The sequence below is a fragment of the Chlorocebus sabaeus genome, chromosome 16 (assembly GCF_047675955.1).
Source record: "Chlorocebus sabaeus isolate Y175 chromosome 16, mChlSab1.0.hap1, whole genome shotgun sequence".
In the NCBI taxonomy this organism is placed as follows: domain Eukaryota; kingdom Metazoa; phylum Chordata; class Mammalia; order Primates; family Cercopithecidae; genus Chlorocebus; species Chlorocebus sabaeus.
The window spans coordinates 70318021-70331119 of record NC_132919.1 but is presented as its reverse complement, the minus strand read 5'-3'; the positions used below and the strand labels follow the sequence as shown (position 1 = coordinate 70331119).

General features: G+C 48.0%; 1 protein-coding gene across 1 annotated transcript; it reads right to left on the bottom strand.

Moving 5' to 3' along the window:
- Positions 1–8285: 8285 nt before the first annotated feature.
- LOC103243456 (keratin, type I cuticular Ha7) lies at positions 8286–12041 on the bottom strand. The gene is made up of 7 exons (XM_037993482.2): positions 11488–12041; positions 11218–11300; positions 10233–10389; positions 9727–9888; positions 9521–9646; positions 9123–9343; positions 8286–8740 (listed from the first exon to the last, which is right to left on the bottom strand). The coding sequence occupies exons 1-7, from the start codon at positions 11977–11979 to the stop codon at positions 8632–8634; spliced, it is 1350 nt and encodes a 449-aa protein (XP_037849410.2). The 5' UTR covers positions 11980–12041; the 3' UTR covers positions 8286–8631.
- Positions 12042–13099: the final 1058 nt, after the last annotated feature.

The window sequence follows — 13099 nt, the reverse complement described above, 5'->3', positions numbered from 1 at the left end:
CCCAGGTTATGAAAAGCCTTGAATGCCAGGACCATGGTCTTGAGGTAAAGGTGAGTGAAAGGTAGGGATCTGCCCTGGAAGATGACTTTCAAGTATAAGGAAAAATAAATAGCCAGGTTCCTTTTGAAGGAAAGTAGCAGAAAAAAGGTGGAAAGTTCCTTCATACAAATTGTTAGAAAACTGAAAGTGAAGCCTAAGTTCCAAATTGATCTTGGTGTTTGAAAACTAACACACTTTTTAATACTCCTTGGGTTAAAGAAGAAATCAAATAAAAAAATTTTAAGTATTTTCAACTGAATAAAAATCAATACACAACCTATAAACAGATGTTAGCAATTAAGACTTTCCCTGTGCATACGTGAAACAGATAAGCAGTTTGGGGAGTGAGAAAAAAAGGCTCATAATAAAACTGATGGTTTGCAATTTTCAGGAAATAAAATTATGCTTCTGTGTACTGGAGTCTACAGGCTAATTAAGGCAGGCAGTGATTAACACTTTATGGTGTCTGTTCTCAGGGCCTCACCCACCTTCCCAGGCCTCTTTCCTTTCTATTGACCCTCTCACCAGATTGAGTCCCTCATCACCCTTGTTTACAGAAGATACATACTCAAGAACTTTGATCTTTCATCTTTTGAAATATTTTTGCATTTCTTTGAAATGCACCTACCTTGATCGTCCATTGCTTGGGAGACTCTAGAACAAAATTTAAATTTCCTTAATCTTCAGACACACTCAGAGCATCAGAAGCTTTATGGCCTCCCTTATTTCTAAAACAAGCCAGTGACCATTTGTTCAATAAACCCTGGAAAAGGGCAGCTAGCCAGCTTCCAGTCTATGCTAACAAAGATGCTACTTTGACCCCATTCCTAAGATGAATGAATTCACCACGAGGGCCCTTGAAGCAGCAAGTGTTATGTTTCAGCCGGCCCTAAAACATAGCATCTCTAGGACGAAAGGGACTTCAGGATCCTCTAGTCTAGTACCCGTTTGCATTAAATCCCCTTTAATGGCCTTCCTCTAACTAGTCATCCAGTCCACCATTTTCCAGGAGAGCTCACACCATCAGTTCCTGTGGCTTACAAGCAGCTTCCCACGCTTTGTGCAAGACACTGGTATCCAGAAAATTAACAGCAGCTAGCTCAGCCTTAAGGCACTCACATTATAGAGAATTGTTAGAAAGTCTTCACAAATCTTTGTGTTACCTCTCCCTATAGCTTTCTTTGGGTCATTCATTCATTCGTTCATTCAACAAACATTTATTGAGTACCTACTCTGTGCCAGCCAGGGACTGAGCCAGAGGCTGGCAATACATTGCCAAGTAAGTCAGAGGGTTGGCCCTGTAGTTCATTTACTCTCCAGTTCTCCCCATGGTGTCCCATACAGGATAAATCTAATCATTCTGCCACATTCTCAGTTCTTTGTGGCAAATGTGAGATTTCTCACTCATGGTTCTGCATTCAGCATGGTTCTAAATCCCCTTGCCATCCCAGGAATATTCCTCTGGACACGCTCCGTGATGTAACAGCTCCTATCACTCTTAAGTGGGGGCTGTACAGTGGGATTTCTGATGAGTTTAGATTGAAAGGCTGCCAGTAGATGACCAGAAAACCTTCTTGCCCAGGACTTTGGTATAAACCATGCTGGTCCCACTGGCTGTTCAGCCATGACAACCAGCCAGCCACCACTTGGTCCCATATACAGTCAATGAGACCCATGGGGACCCTTCCCTGTAACTCTATACAGATGTGGGTGATATTCTCCAAGGCATGGCTTACCTTGTCCTGGTGACTTACTCTAAGTGTCTAATATTCCTGAACTCCTGTTATACCAAAGCCCTTCTCAAGGGGATGGGGAATGCAGAGATGAAAAGGAGAAATTTCCACCCTCAAAAAGTTGAGAGCAGAAAAAGAGGTCACGTAACTCAGTGGAGGGGTAAGTGACTGGGCCTTAGAGATATAGAGGGGCCATCAAAGAGACTTTGTCTGGAACTTAAGATTGGGAAGACTTGGATGGGCAGGAAAGTGGGAGACAGTTTTCCAGAAAAAGAGGATGAACAGGCCAGGCAAGGTGGCTCGTGCCTGTAATCCTAGCACTTTGGGAAGCTGAGGCAAGCGGATCATGAGATCAAGAGATTGAGACCATCCTGGCCAACATGGTGAAACCCCATCTCTACTAAAAATACAAAAATTAGCTGGGTGTGGTGGCGGGCGCCTGTAGTCCCAGCTACTCGGGAGGCTGAGGCAGGAGAATTGCTTGAACCCGGGAGGCGGAGGTTGGAGTGAACCGAGATCGCGCCACTGCACTCCAGACTGGGTGACAAAAAAAAAGAGGATAAACATAAGAAAACACTCAGAAACAGAAGTGGGCTCAGGAGAACTGGGTACAACTTCAGAAATGCAACAGCCAACCCAACAGGCCTGTCCCAAGTGCTGGATCCCCAAAGAAATGAGTTTGAATGACACAAAACATCAACCCAAAGAGCCAAATTGCATTTCTAAAACCTGTAAGACTGAAGTTTGTACACCTCTATGCTAAAAATATTGTCTGCTTCTATTTTCGTAACATCTCCACCAGCGGTTGTCAAACTTTAACCAGCAACCCCCAGAGGGCTTGCAAAAATGCAGATTTCCAGGCCCCACCCCATAGTTTCTGATTCAAGTGGCCTGGGGTCAGGCCGGGGAGTCTGCATTTCTAACAAGTTCCCATGTGACACTGATGCTGCTCGTCTGGGGACCACCCTTGGAAGACGGAACCACCGCTCCATAGCAATAGACAACCTTTGTGGTGACTTTATCCTAGGTAAATGAAGCACCAGGTCACAAAACAGGATTTGATGAATTCAAGAGGAGCCCGTGTTTGGATTACTGTACTTCAAATCAGTTAGCATGCAGTTTTCTCCAATGTAACAAGCAAGTTCTGTTTGTTTTCCTAGTTCGCCCTTCTTTGCGGAGGTTTGTTTTAGGAGGATATCTAGGATGAAGGAGAGAGGAGAGACAAGAAGGAAAATATGAACACTGTGTTGCTTATGCCTGTGGGGAAGAGGCCAGTCCATGTGAAAAACAATGTTTGTAGAGGACAGAGAAAGGTCACATGAAGTAATATTTATTAACATCTATTATGTGCAGAGAACCAAGCTTGGCACTTGGTATACAATATTTTACTTAATTCTCACACACACACACAAATATATATGCCCAAATTAGATAGACACCTACTATGTGCCACCTACTATGTTATTTGACCACCTATCGTGTTATTTGACCACTTACTATGTGCCACCAAATATTATACTATGTGCTTCCCATATCGTTGTGTCTTTTCATCCTTATAACCACACTACAAAGCAGTTACAAGTATCCCACTGTAGAGTGAAGAAAACAAAGCTCAGAGCAGTTAGGGAAGTTATCAGAGCTCACAAAGTTGGAATGAAAGTATGGGCCTTGAAATGTCAGGCCAGGTCTGCCTGAGCCTGAAGTCCAAGTGCTTTCTGCTCTGCCCAGTGACCCAGAAAGGGGCAGATAGTGGAGACTGGACTGAACCGCAGGCCAACACTCCTAGACGCCAGCTGTCCAGCTGTATTTATTCAACAAATAGCCATGAGGTTCCCGCTCTGGACCACACAACTCACCTAAAGAGCTAGAGACAGAACAGAGTCCTCCGGAGGTTTCCAGCAGATGAAAGAGAGAAAGGAGAAATTTTAGAAGATTAATCCAGTGCTTGTCAACCTAAAATAATCAAAAGGCTCAGGATCTGGTTAAAAGAGTTGTTGCAAGCATGGCACGTGAGAGCCGTCTTCTGGGGACACACGAACACCGAACAATGGCAATCAGTACTCCCAGTGCGGGGGGAAAGTGAAGATCTTTTATATAGGCAGAAATAGAGGTGCCGAACAGAATTACAACGTTTTCCATACAAAGGCTAATGTACAGACGTAAGATCTGATTGACTGCTGTTGATTACACTCTCGTGGGGATGCTTAACATTCTGTTGTAAAGAGGCAGCAGTCACAAGGGCCTCCTTCTCCAATGTCATTTACTCCAGGTTTGAATATAGACAAGGGAGTCTGGTTACTGTGCAACATGTCAACGCACAAGTCAGGAAGCAACAGTCCTTGCAGGAGAGAAGAAAAACAGCTATATGGCATGACCCAGTTTCCCAGGCTTAATTTTCACCTTGGCATAATAAATTTAGAAAGCCCTGACATTTCATTTTCTTTGTTTGTTTGTTTGTTTTGTTTTGTTTTGTTTTTAGATGGAGTATCACTCAGTCGCCCAGGCTGGAGTGCACTGGCGCGATCTCGGCTCACTACAACCTCCACCTCCTGGGTTCAAGTGATTCTCCTGCCTCAGCCTCTGACATAGCTGGGATTATAGGCATGCGCCACCATGCTCGGCTGATTTTTTATTTTTAGTAGAGACGAAGTTTCACCATGTTAGTCAGGCTGGTCTCAAACTCCTGACCTCAGGTGATCCACCCGCCTCGGCCTCCCAAAGTGCTGGGATTACAGGCATGAGCCACTGCACCCGGCCCCATTTTTTTTTTACATGCCCAGTGTGCACCCTAGAGTGGGAACACTCAGTCTCCATTTCGTGTGCCCTCCAGCACGTAATACAGTGTCTTGTACATAGTATTTACTCAATAAATAGAACACAAAAGAGTGATGAGCTGGTGGTGTGTGCAGAACAAATCCGGCACAGAAGAGAGAGGGCGGAGGGGGCTCTTCCAAGAATCCAGGCAGGATGTGATGGATGCCAAAACCAGCCACCAGCAGTGCTGATGGAAAGGAAGGCACAGAGGACATAGATGCTGCAAAAGGACTCACAAGACAGGGCGACTTACTGTACATGGGGTCAAAGGAGGAAGAGAAGCCAAAAGTGGCCCCAAGGTCACCCCCAAGTTCCTAGGACAATTGTGTGCTTCAAGGAAGCTAAGAAGTCAAAAGAAAGAGCTGGCTGGAGCGGGAGAAGCTGCATTCAGGTTTGGAGAGGACGAGTGTGACATGTAGCTACCTGGGACTGGCCTCTAGGGGGTCCTGGGTCACTGAGAAATGCTCCTCCTCAGATGCTAAAACTTATTTACACCTGGCAGGCAGGTAAAGCAGGTAGGCTTAGCCCAGGGGCTCGTACCTGAATAGGAACAGTGATTCTAACTGGGAGAGTCTGTGTATCACCCCCAACCCCCAGTGGGGGTGCAATGTTTGGAATCTCTAAAACAGATGTCAGGGAAGCTATTTTAGTTAGAGGAAGTGTCATTTGAAAACAAGCATAACCTGTATTCGAAATGAGCTGTCTTTTAGTCATGATACGAGTTTGGTATTTACGTTTTTGAAAGTTAAAACATTAAGTGAGAAGGCAAGTTCTCTTTATATTCATTAAGTGAGAAGGCATGGTTATGAAACACTGAATTAGGAAGAAAAAAGATAAATTAAAAATGGTTCACCAAGCTGAGCTCATGAAGATTATTAGTGGCCATGAGAACAGTGAAATTGATTTCGTTCTTGGTCAGGAAGACAAAGAGAAGATGCTGAGAGGAAGGACAAGAGGATGGGGCACACACCATCAGCCTTAGGTATTGTCATGCACGTCCGTGTGAAGAGACCACCAAACAGGCTTTGTGTGAGCAACATGGCTGTTTATTTCACCTGGGTGCAGGCGGGCTGAGTCCGAAAAGAGAGTCAGCAAAGGGAGATAAGGGTGGGGCCATTTTATAGGATTTGGGTAGGTAAAGGAAAATTACAGTCAAAGGGGGGTTGTTCTCTGGCGGGCAGGAGTGGGGGTCACAAGGTGCTCAGTGGGGGAGCTTTCTGAGCCAGGATGAGCCAGGAAAAGGAATTTCACAAGATAATATCATCAGTTAAAGCAAGGACCGGCCATTTTCACTTCTTTTGTGGTGGCATGTCATTGGTTAAGGCAAGGCAGGGCATTTGCACTTCTTTTGTGATTCTTCAGTTACTTCAGGCCACCTGGGCTTATATGTGCAAGTCACAGGGGATGCAATGGCTTGGCTTGGGCTCAGAGACCTAACTGGTATCACATATCATCGTCTACAAAAAAAACTATACAAATAAAAAATGTTCCTGTTCAGGAAAGTCCAGAAATTCACTTTGATCTTCTTGGCTTCCCAGTGTAGACAGTGGTGGGGGCAGGAATGTGCCCTTCCCCAGAGCTCTCTCGGTGACTGCAGTGTCCACCCCAGTGGCCTGCAGCTGTTCACCCTTTCTCCTTTCCACTTTGCTGGAATTTGTGAGAAATGGCATTTGGTGTCAAACAATACATAAGTGCATGGGCCTCATGAGCCCCAATTGGTGTTAACCATGCGAAGGCTGGGAAGAAATATCACACATCAGCCCCTAGTCAGCCCCCAGGCAGTGCAGGATTGGTGAACTGAAGATAGACGGGCTCAGCACTAGGTGGCTCAGAACCAGATGTGGCCCCCAACCAAGGAAGCAGAAGCCTCAGGGGAAGGAAAATAAGAGACACCTGGTTGCAATTATTGTGGCCAAAGCAAAGCCTATTGGGCCACATTCAGGGCTATATCCATCCAGTTGGTGAGAGTACGTGAGGCAGAGAGGCATAGAATGTCCAGTCGGGAGAATCACTTGCAAGAAGAGATGTCTGGGATTTGGTACCAGAGGGAGCCCTGAGCTCTCAGGCTAGGATAATGAATGTGAGTAAAACCCCCAGGGTCCAGGTGTCCTGACCGGGCTGGTAACCCACCTGCCAGCCTCTAACCTTCATTTTCTGTGTACCTGAGTGGCACCTCCTGCCACACCTAGCCATGGTACCTAACAGGTAGAGCTTGTCAAGGGTGTGACCTGGCCAAGAAAGGTGGGGACAGGCCGGATCTCCACAACCCCATCACACTGAGGGTCAGGGAGGGTCACAGCCGTTTCTTAAAACATGACTCTTGTGGGTTCCTCGTTAGAAGAGCCCACAAGAGCCCACCAAACAGTCTTGTCCTCTGACAGCCCAGTGAATGCTTTTTTGGATTCAGTTAGGCTACTTGGAGTGAGAAACAGGCCTCACGACTACAGAAGGTGACTTTTATTACCACATATACATGAACAAGGAGTATGACCAAACTTCCCAGCCACCAACATAGAAATCTAGGGCCCCGATGCTGAGAGTGGGTTCTGCTACTATCTCTTCAGCTCCTTTTTCTCTCTGGGAGGAAGAGACTGTACCTGCTGGTTCCCAGGGAGCCTCAATAAACCAACATCCACTGAACACCTTCTAGATGCCAGGAACATTAGATGCATTACCCGTCAACCACAATGAGCGGTAAATACAACTATCCTACTTCCACAAACGAGGAATAGGTCTCAAGAGAGTGCAGCGACCTGGCCGACTTCACTCAGCAAAGTGAGTTCAAATCTCACTTCAGAGTCATGAAGGTGGGATTTGAATCCAAGTTTCCCTGACCCTAGAGAAGATCCACCTCCACCACACTATGCTACCACGAAGAAGGACCAGTTTTTCATTGCTCTTTGCACCAGGGCACATGGATGACCTGAGACACAAGAGTTTCATTCTTCTGGACATACTTGGTGCTTGCCGTAAACTGACTAGCATGGCGTGGGAGGCAGCAGCCTCTCCGGGCTGCTCCTCCACCTGTTCATAACCGCGTCTGGCTGTGAACCACCTTGGCCTGTGCCAGAGCCACATCCGAGAGGCAGGCAGGGACTTGGAGTGCTCTAATGGCAGCAGCAGCCCTCACCGCCAGCACCTCCAAGACAGCAGCAGAATAGACAGCAGACACATCAGTGGCAGCGTCTCTCTAGAGAAAACTACAGCCTGGAAGTGACCCAGGACCAAGACCCCAGTCTCCAGTGCCCAGTCTGGGCCTCTACATTTGGGAGAGTGGGCGGGAACTCCATGGCTCCGTGAAAGGGGCCAACTGGAGTGAGAGGAAAAACTTGGCAACTTGGCCCAGGCAATTCTCAACACGACCTTCCTTTGACAAGATTAGAACACTAAGTGATGTGATTTTGCTCTTGGACAAAATACCAAGAGGCTGAAGATGCCAAAATCATGGTAGGGACATGTTAGCTCTGAGTTGTTTTGAAAGAATTCAAACTTGGCAACTAGCATCACTTCCTTCCACCAGTCTGTAGGGATCCCTGGGCAAGGTGAATACACATCCAATGTCAGGAAAGGACCTTCATCCAGAGGCCCCAGAGCACCGCAGGGAGCTCCTGGAAGCAAGATGTCAGGGCCAGTGAGGACACAGGACCTGACGACCAGGACTCTCTGACACTTCACATACAACCAACACCAGGGGGACAACACTTGGTGCAGGAAAGAGGTTTATTGACCATTTAATGCAGGGAACCCAGTGACATTTTAGGAGATTCTGAAACACTGGAATAGAACCGAAAGGACCAAGAAGAGACACTGGGAAAAAGAATCACTTTCATGGAAGATAATTACAACATTTCAGCAACAACAAAAAATACAGCTTAGAGGCATAGGCAGGGAGACACTCCTTGGAAGTGTCTGCTACCCGTTGATTTAGGGAAAATGCCTCAGTGAGTCTGGTCTTTCTGGAAGGAAGACTGAGCAAGGTGAAGGCACTCCTGACCCCAGTACAACCAGCCTCAACCTCCTGCACAGGAACTTCGGGCCTTCAGAATCATCTCCCCATGCTGGCTCCATGGCCAGAGGCAGACCCACCGGTGACAGGGCCACAGCTTGGACAAGAAGTACAGGAGGCAGGCGTGGAGCAGGGATTGCAGGGGAGTCTGCAGGGAGAGAAAGAAGAAGAGTTACATTAAAAAGATGTTTCAGTGATTGATGGACAAGGGTAAGACCAGGTGAAGGCTGGGCCTGCCACCAACAAGGCACACAGACCAGAGAATCTATACCAACAGTTCTTTCATCTGTGTCTTTCCACATCCAGGAGTCCTTAGGGAAGACTTGGTTTAGGGATCTGGCTACCATTTAGAGAACATTTTCTCAATAATCCAGTCTGCACAGACCAGGAGAGGTTAATGAGTCACTGAGCAGGAAAGCACAGGAAGGCTTGTTTATTAAGATGGTATCTTCTGCAAGCACTTCCATCACCTCTAAGGAATTGCCTGACAGTCATGTGTGTGGTTTAGGAATTGCCCAGATTACACGTACTTGCAGTCCTCGCTCTCCAGAAGGTTCCGGTACGTGGCAATCTCATTCTCTAGCCGGGCCTTCACGTCCAGCAGCACCTGGTACTCCTGGTTCTGCCGCTCCAGGTCAGCCCGGATCTCGGACAGCTGCTCCTCCATGTTGCTGATGAGGCTCTGCATCTGGGCCAGCTCCGTGCCGAAGCGGTCCTCAGCTTCACACAGGGAGTTCTGCAGACAGTCCTTCTGTAGTGGGAAATAAGGGGATAAAATGTGCAAGGCCCCCAGGGAAACTGCTACATGCCCCAAATTTTGATGGTGATAACAGGTGGGAGAAACCTGGGTGGTGAGACCTCCAAAATAAAAGGCTACTAGGCCATGGCACGGGGCATTTGCAGTGCAGTGAGGGTGAAGGACACATACCAAGGTGTGCTGGGCTTGGCGCTCCACCTCCAGGGCATTCACTGTGCATCTCAGCTCCAGGATCTCCGACTGGCAGCACTGCAGCTCCTCGGAGCAGGACATGGCCTGCAGGCTGATGCCTTCAGACTAGAGCACAGAGAGACATAGTCACCTCCCTGCCCAGATGGAGGCCAGGTACCCCCTGCTTCTGTACCTCCTCCGTTCACCTGGGCTTGGAACCACTGTTCTAAATCCTGGCGGTTGGTCTCCAGCATGGCCTCATACTGAGCCCGCATCTCCCCCAGCACCCTGTTCAGGTCAATGGTGGGCTCAATGTCCAGCTCGATCCGGAGCTTCTCCCCCAGCTGACTCCTCAGAATCTTTACTTCCTGCAGAAAGGAGGAAGAGACAGACAGCCTGCATGAGGAGAGGGCCTTTGATGGAGCAGACAGCACCAGGACCCCACCCCTGCAAACAGTAGGAGGGGAGTCCCACACACAAGCAAATGGGAAAGTCTTGCTGAGAGTGCAGTGGGTAGAGCCCACCTGGATACCTTCCTCATGCCCAAGGCAAGTCTGCACTTTCCACAGAGGCCCTCTGGACCCTCAGACCCCCCTCAGTCCTGCATCCTGATGCCAGCTGAGCCCAGACAATGCTCTGAGAGCCCCGGGGCCAAGGAGCTCCCCTGTCTGCCCAGCGCCTTCCCCGGGTGTCTGAGCGGCCAGGGCCACACCTGCTCATGGTTGCTCTTGAGGGACAGCTGCTCCTCCTTCAGGGACTCCTGCTGGGCCTCCAGGTCAGCCTTGGCCAGGGTCGCGTCATCCAGGAGCTTCTGCGTCCCACACTGGTCCGCCTCTACCAGCTGGCGTAGGGAGCGCTCACTCTCCAGCCTTCCGTTACGGGAGGTACAGGGTCAACAAGAATGCCCCAAGAGCCCCCCTTGGCTGCCCTGCCTTCCTACCTCCCACACCACCTTGGATCCTCATTTGTTCACGTGGGCAATATACACTATGCTCAACCCTGTAGCTACAGAGTTTGTAGTCAGGACATTATGCCTGTTGACTACATGGAAGACTGAGGCTCAGAAGCAAAACATGAGTTTTTCAGAATTCTATGCCCGGTTAGTAGTAAATGCACAGACTCATCCTAAGTGTTCTGACTTCAAATGCAGCCTTTATTCTGCCATAATGGGAGTCATTTGGCCAGGAAAAAAGAATGGCTAAAAATAAGACTCTGGACCTTCAGTTTGCTGCTTTTCCTATTTGGTTCGTTATTTCTCATTGTTTTCCTGCTTTTCCCATTCATTCAAGCCCAACTCTTGCTACCAAGGAGCTTCAATGACAATTCCTCCAGCTGATGGATTTGGCCAAGAGTCAGTGAGTCTAGCAACAACCTATGCATTGACAGTTTATTTTTGTGACGACTCAATTTTACTTCTGATTGAAAAGTAAAATCCTCTTATCTTCTAGATGTGGGAGAAAATGACATAGGTTCTAACCAATCTAGACTATAGCCCTTCTTTTTCTTTTAATGCTTATATTCTCTTTCCTCCTATATAATGACCATTTCTAGCAATAGGCTAATTTAAGGTTTGGAGAGAAATATTCTTCTAGTCAAAAACTGTTTTTGAGCACCTATAATATAGGCTGAGTAATGGGGCAGGCCCTTGGAAATACAGTAGGAGAGAAGTCACATTGGCCCTCCTCGGCCTGACTTACTTGATCCTAAAGTCATCAGCAGCCAGCTTGGCATTGTCAATTTGTACAATCAGCCTGGCATTCTCGGCCTTGCTGCACAGGATCTGAGGAAAACGGAAAGACGGTTCACACACAAAGCATCATACTCTAAGCTCCCACTCCATGTGTGGTGTCTACACTCATGCCCAAGAGAAACCAAGAACCCAAAGCTCTCTGGACCTTATGTGGATTCCTCCTGCAAAGGCTTCTGCCTTCTCAGACCCAGCACACCCAAGCGATCCCACACCTCACCTTCTGCTGGAGCTCCTCGATGGTGCGGAAGTAGGACTGGTAGTCCGGGCACACAGTGGACTCGTGGCACTTGCTCCTCTCGAGGAGTGTGGCCTCCAGCTCCGCGTTCTCCCGCTCCAGCTGGCGCACCTTCTCCAGGTAGTTGGCCAGGCGGTCGTTCAGGAACTGCATGGTCTCCTTCTCATGGCCATTCAGGGTGTTTTCACCATAGGCCCCACAGATTCCAATGTTGCCGGGAATGTGACAGGTCCCTGGCAAGGGACAAGCATTGTGGCAGGTGGGGGGCAGACAGAGGCTGGGGCGGCCCAAGGGAGTCGATCCCACGCGGACTCGGTTGGCATGTGCCACGTTGGCCAAAAGGCACATGGGGGCAACGTTGGCCTCTGCCCCAGGCTGGCACCCAACGTCGATGGGAGAGACAGAGACATTTCTTGCTCCAGGAGCCATGGTGCAAACCAGAGGGCATGAGGAGCTGCTGTAGGAGGAGGTCATGGTGTAGGGCTGAGACTGCACAGGAGCTTCAGATCAGCTGGGAAGGCTGAGCCACTGAGACTGAGGCCTCCTCTCCCCCAGCCCTTTTATACCCCGTCCTGGGTGGGTGTTGGCTCCAATGCTTTGACCTCCTGCCTTGATTATCTAGCTGTTGTGGTGCCATCATCCTGTTACTCAGCTGCTGAGTTTACCATGAAAAGTTTCTCAGCTCATTAAAGCAATGTTGACAAATCTGAGATGCTTCTTGGCTCTTTGAAATCAGGTTGGCTGTTGGTGGGAAGTCAGAGATTTGTTGTTTCTGCTCAACAAACACCAGCAGTTGATTCAGGCCCCAAATGCTCTCTCTGGACTATGGTCTCTGTGGATGTGGTCACAATGAAGGCCCAAATCTTTCTGTCAGTAATTTGTGCAGCAGGAGAGACAGAGAACCAATGGGACCCAGTGGCTCTTTCGCCTGTGCAAGACTCAATCAGCCTTTCCTTTGAAGAGAAAATATCAGTTAATAAAACCAATGCATCTACTGATATTTGACGATTGAGAGGCGCGTTTTTTTCATTCTTCTTTCACATTGCATACTCCCCTGAGAAGCAATAAAACATCCAGAAGCATTGGTGCTAACTAAGTCTTGGTTGACTAGTCAGAATCAGCTATTCATTCATTTGCTCATTCATTCATTGGTTCAGCATGTTTCCTGACTATCCCCCATAACTCAGGCAGTGTTCTGGTTGCTGGACACGCAGTGTTCCCTGTTCATCAGGAGTAAACAATGCCACTGAAATGTCTGCGTGTTCTACACAAACTTGAATGAGAACCATAGATCAACAAGAGTTAGTGAAAGACAGGGGATCTATACTTCTGGCCAAGGAAGTATCTAGAAAGAAACTACTAACAAACAAAGAAAAATCTTATTTGATCCAGGAAAGGGAGATTGGGCACAGAGCTCAAGCAGTATTCAAACGAAAGGTCCAGAACTAACATTGATTGAGTACATGGGTGTGCTAGGCCTTCTACTGTGTCCTTTCCTATCTAACCCTTACCACCTATGAGGTGGTTACTCATTGCCTCCAAGCACAGACGAGAAAACTAGAGTGAAGTGCATTTTCTGATTGACAGTTAGTGA

What these genes read in the sequence shown, in the direction of transcription:
- LOC103243456 (XM_037993482.2), bottom strand. Translation starts at nt 11,979, where the DNA reads ATGACCTCCTCCTACAGCAGCTCCTCATGCCCTCTGGTTTGCACCATG. An exon ending in TCGAGGAGCTCCAGCAGAAG is followed by an intron (nt 11,301 to 11,487) that starts GTGAGGTGTGGG and finishes CGTTTTCCTCAG; the next exon opens with ATCCTGTGCAGCAAGGCCGA. An exon ending in GCTGATGACTTTAGGATCAA is followed by an intron (nt 10,390 to 11,217) that starts GTAAGTCAGGCC and finishes CCGTAACGGAAG; the next exon opens with GCTGGAGAGTGAGCGCTCCC.